Source organism: Lolium rigidum, chromosome 1, assembly GCF_022539505.1.
Source record: "Lolium rigidum isolate FL_2022 chromosome 1, APGP_CSIRO_Lrig_0.1, whole genome shotgun sequence".
NCBI lineage: Eukaryota > Viridiplantae > Streptophyta > Magnoliopsida > Poales > Poaceae > Lolium > Lolium rigidum.
Window position 1 is genome coordinate 258,232,949 of NC_061508.1, and position 3,843 is coordinate 258,236,791.

The 3,843-nt window shown below is 40.7% G+C and overlaps 1 protein-coding gene across 1 annotated transcript; it reads right to left on the bottom strand.

The window, feature by feature from the left end:
• Positions 1-510: 510 nt before the first annotated feature.
• Positions 511-987, bottom strand: LOC124684799 (RING-H2 finger protein ATL39-like). Its single transcript, XM_047219050.1, has one exon. It carries the CDS (start codon positions 985-987, stop codon positions 511-513), a length of 477 nt encoding a protein of 158 aa, XP_047075006.1.
• Positions 988-3,843: the final 2,856 nt, after the last annotated feature.

Sequence of the window (3,843 nt, forward strand, 5' to 3'; positions counted from 1 at the left end):
TATGAGCCAAGAGTTTTTTCTCAGCAGGTATTTCCGTTGCCCACATGTATAAGAAAATACCGGCCGATATTAACCAGTATTTCTAAACTTTCCTTAATTTTCAAATGTTTTGACAGATTCCAGCTAAATTAATAAATATGTTTAAAAAATCTCAGACGGTATTTTAACCAGTATTTCCAGCTGGTACTCGTCCGCGCCAGTAAATTTTCATAATATGAGGAAATGCTTTCATACAAAAACTTCTAGCACAATCTTAGAAATAGCTAGAAGCATGAATATATGTATGTTTCAGTCAAGCAATCCTAGAAATTGAGCACAATGGAACTCAACAAGAGTGGTGATCTTGCAGACCCAGAACAAAAACTTCCTTGTGTAAATGCATTACAAGTTTCAACTAAATGCCGATGCTGTACATATTAATAACTAGCTAAAACACGTGCGACAAGGTACAACTAATTACCATGCACCTTGCCGGAGACCAACTTCGATGGCCGGGCGCCGGTCGGCGCATTACACCAGCAGCTCCGTCGTCGGCGAGGGCTGCCCGTCGTCCTCCAGCGGCTCAACCTCCGAACGGCAAAGCGGGCAGGTGTCGTGCGACGCCAGCCACATGTCGATGCACTCAATGTGGTAGAGGTGCTTGCACAGGGGCATCATCCGCACAATCTCGCCTGCCTGCACCGTGCCAAGGCACACCGAGCACTGCGCACCGTCGCCGCCGCCTCCGCTCTCGCCTTTGTGCCGTGCGGAGCGTGTGTACGCGAACTCCGGCAGCTTGGTGAGGTCCACGGCACGACGGCGGGCTGTCTCCGCCCCCGCGGCGGCCACCGGCGTTCTGTTGCGGATTTTGTAGCAGAAGAAGAAGAGGACGGCGAACACCGCCGTGCCCGTGAGGCTGACACAGGTGTAGCTGAAGATCAGCGTACCTTGGCCGGCGTGCTTGTCGTGCTCTGAGTTTGGCAAATCTGTCGGTCCGAAGGAAGCCATGGATGGATGGCTGAGCTAGCTTTTGCTGCTTCTGCTTGGAATACTTCGGCCGGCCCGCGCGTGGGTAAGAGGAGCGAGAGCCGCCACCGACTGCGAGGGCCCTGTCATGCCAGAGATATGTAGTAGATGGCACAGTGCGACTCGATGCATTTTCTAGTGTTGCGTGGATATCAGCCATTTAGCTAGCATTGACTTGTACTGGCTTTAGAGCTGGTAACGCATGAGCTCACGCGGAGCGTTTGCCGATAGAGAAGAGACATTATTGCTACAGATGAAAGAGATATTTTGTCAACTCTCTACTCCGACGATGTATTTTAGAGAAGAAAAGTGGTGAACAAAAATCCAGACGTCACAGCTTACCAAGCAAAGTACATATGTAGAGCACTCACGAAAACATACATACACTCATCACTGTAAAGACATGCAGGCATACTCTACACACACTTGTGAGCTTCTAAGAGGCTCGGTCCAAAAAAAACTATTTCGGTGGGTTTTCAGATTAGTAAAGTCACCACATACGTCTCATTGTTCACAGAAACGTCTCCTTTCAGTAAAAGAATATTTCACCTTTTTATAAGACATCAAAGCGTCAAACCTGAGATTTAAACTCTCATGGATTGGAGGTGCTGACTAGGGGTTAATTCTCGTCCATAATAACCAGCTAGTGATGCACGATATGATAAAATCTTGATTTTTTTTGAAAGGAATACGGTAGGAGAAGCCCTTACAGTTATTTTTTTAAATAAAATCTTGAATTGCCGCAATCATTATTGTCAATATCCCATGTAATACCTGTACGTCAATATTTTCTTTAGTTTTTATTATCTTACCTGCGCTTACTTCTAGATGGATATACTTTAATTTTTCAATGATTAAATAAAAGCTCCTTTACCAATTCACAGTGATTAAAACAGATTCAATGAAATTCATACTATCAAAATGTACAGAAATATTCACACACACACAAATTCACGAGATAGACTCAGAATTAAAATTAATTAATTCATTCATTAATAATTTCAAAATTAAATTAAGATAATAAGTATTCTTGAATAGTAATATTATTTTTGTGGATATTTTGCATGATCATGGAAGCAGGAGAGGCCAACACTGCGTCTGACGGTGTGCGAAGTGGTGTATTAGTTCTACTCGGTACTCACCGTATTTATCACTATATTGCTTAAGGACTAGCTAAGTTTTTTCCCTGGATGTTTTTAGTTAAATTTATATGGGTTGATCCAATTCTACCCAAAGGCAACACTTCTCTATGACTACAGTTCTCATTCTAAGGCCATATGCAAGGCTGAACATAGAACTACATGCAGAGATTTGTCCTATAGGATCCCTAGCATAAGAACCCATCACATATAAACATGCTAAAAAGATCAAGGGAAACTCAAAACTACTTTATTTCCACAATATATTTTACATACAGGTTTTCCTTTCGGGAACCGTCGATGGATTACACAACAAAGGAAATCACCTTCCTACCTTCACGAATTCTGATACAACAGCTTCAATATTGTAGCTCTTATTACAGGGGAGGTGAAAATACTATTACTACTGAGCCGAAGCCTTGCTAGCTCTAACTCTCTGCTCTTACGATTGATGGGTGTGCTTCTGGTTGTTGTTTGCTCTGTGTCCTTCCTTCGATACTTGAGTCTCATTTTATAGGTGAGAGAGAAACATTCTGGTGCCTTCTCCTCCATTATTGCTTATCCTTTCTTTTTGCAAATCATGCCTCTATATTGTAGGTAATCACTCCCGGTCTTGCTAGGCTTTATAGATTTTATAGCCTTTGTAACCCTTCTTAATAGCTTCATGTGAGCATGTTGGAGGGGATTATTGGTGAAGGCTCCACGTTGCCTTGGCTAAATAAACATGCATGGCTGCCTCTTCTTATCCTTGTATTGAGATTCTTTTCCTCCACGATCAAATCTTTTAATTTGTGGACTTCACTTTGCCTAATTTACTTCTTCTCTTAAGTATTCTCATAAATCGATGTCTTGGCTGCTTGCATGCATACGATGATGGAGTTGCTTACTAATTACTTGTAATTAATATAAGATTAAAATCATTATTATTATTAGTTTTGAATTTTATCAAGCACTCGGGTATAGGTCCTCCACTCTCCAATATCTATTCAAATATGAATTGGGATTGGGCTGGTCCTCCCGATCATAACAAGACGATGTTGTCATCTCTCTCTCTCTCTCTCTCTCTCTCTCTCTCTCTCTCTCTCTCTCTCTCTCTCTCTCTCTCTCTCTTCCTACCCTCTCTTCAATTCCTACCCTCTCTAAACATACGATGTCAACTGCTTGCAAGAAAGCATTAACCAACTTTATGTACTATTTTTTATAGAAATATTGTAAGGGAAACCCCTTACAGTATAATATATTTGAGCACCCCCACCACCTCACCAAGAGATGTGTCTCCGTTTGTATTTTTTGGGTGTGAGCTTCAAGATGCATTGCTCTTGGCAAATAAAGGCGTGTTGGTTGACTTTAGCAAGTAGCGGAAGGTCATCTATATCTGGTGCTAAGAATGTCAATCAAATTATGCGTAGACTACATTGTTCATTATACTACCTTGGTTTCAATTAATAACATGTATAATTTTAGTTAAAAGTCAAGCCTTACATAGTTTAGTTTGATCAAATACGTAGAAGAGAATATTAATATCTACAATATCGGATAAATTTATTATGAAAGTTTATTTCATGTTGAATCTACTGATGGTGATATGGAATCACAAATACTCATATTTATATCTAAATTATGAAAAAAAAATTGTCCGCCTTATTTTTTGGAATAGAATGAGTATTTGGTAAAGTATTATGTTCACCAGAATCTTTCA

Bases quoted from the DNA above. Each gene is read 5' to 3' on its own strand.
- LOC124684799 (XM_047219050.1), bottom strand. From the start codon at position 987: ATGGCTTCCTTCGGACCGACAGATTTGCCAAACTCAGAGCACGACAAG.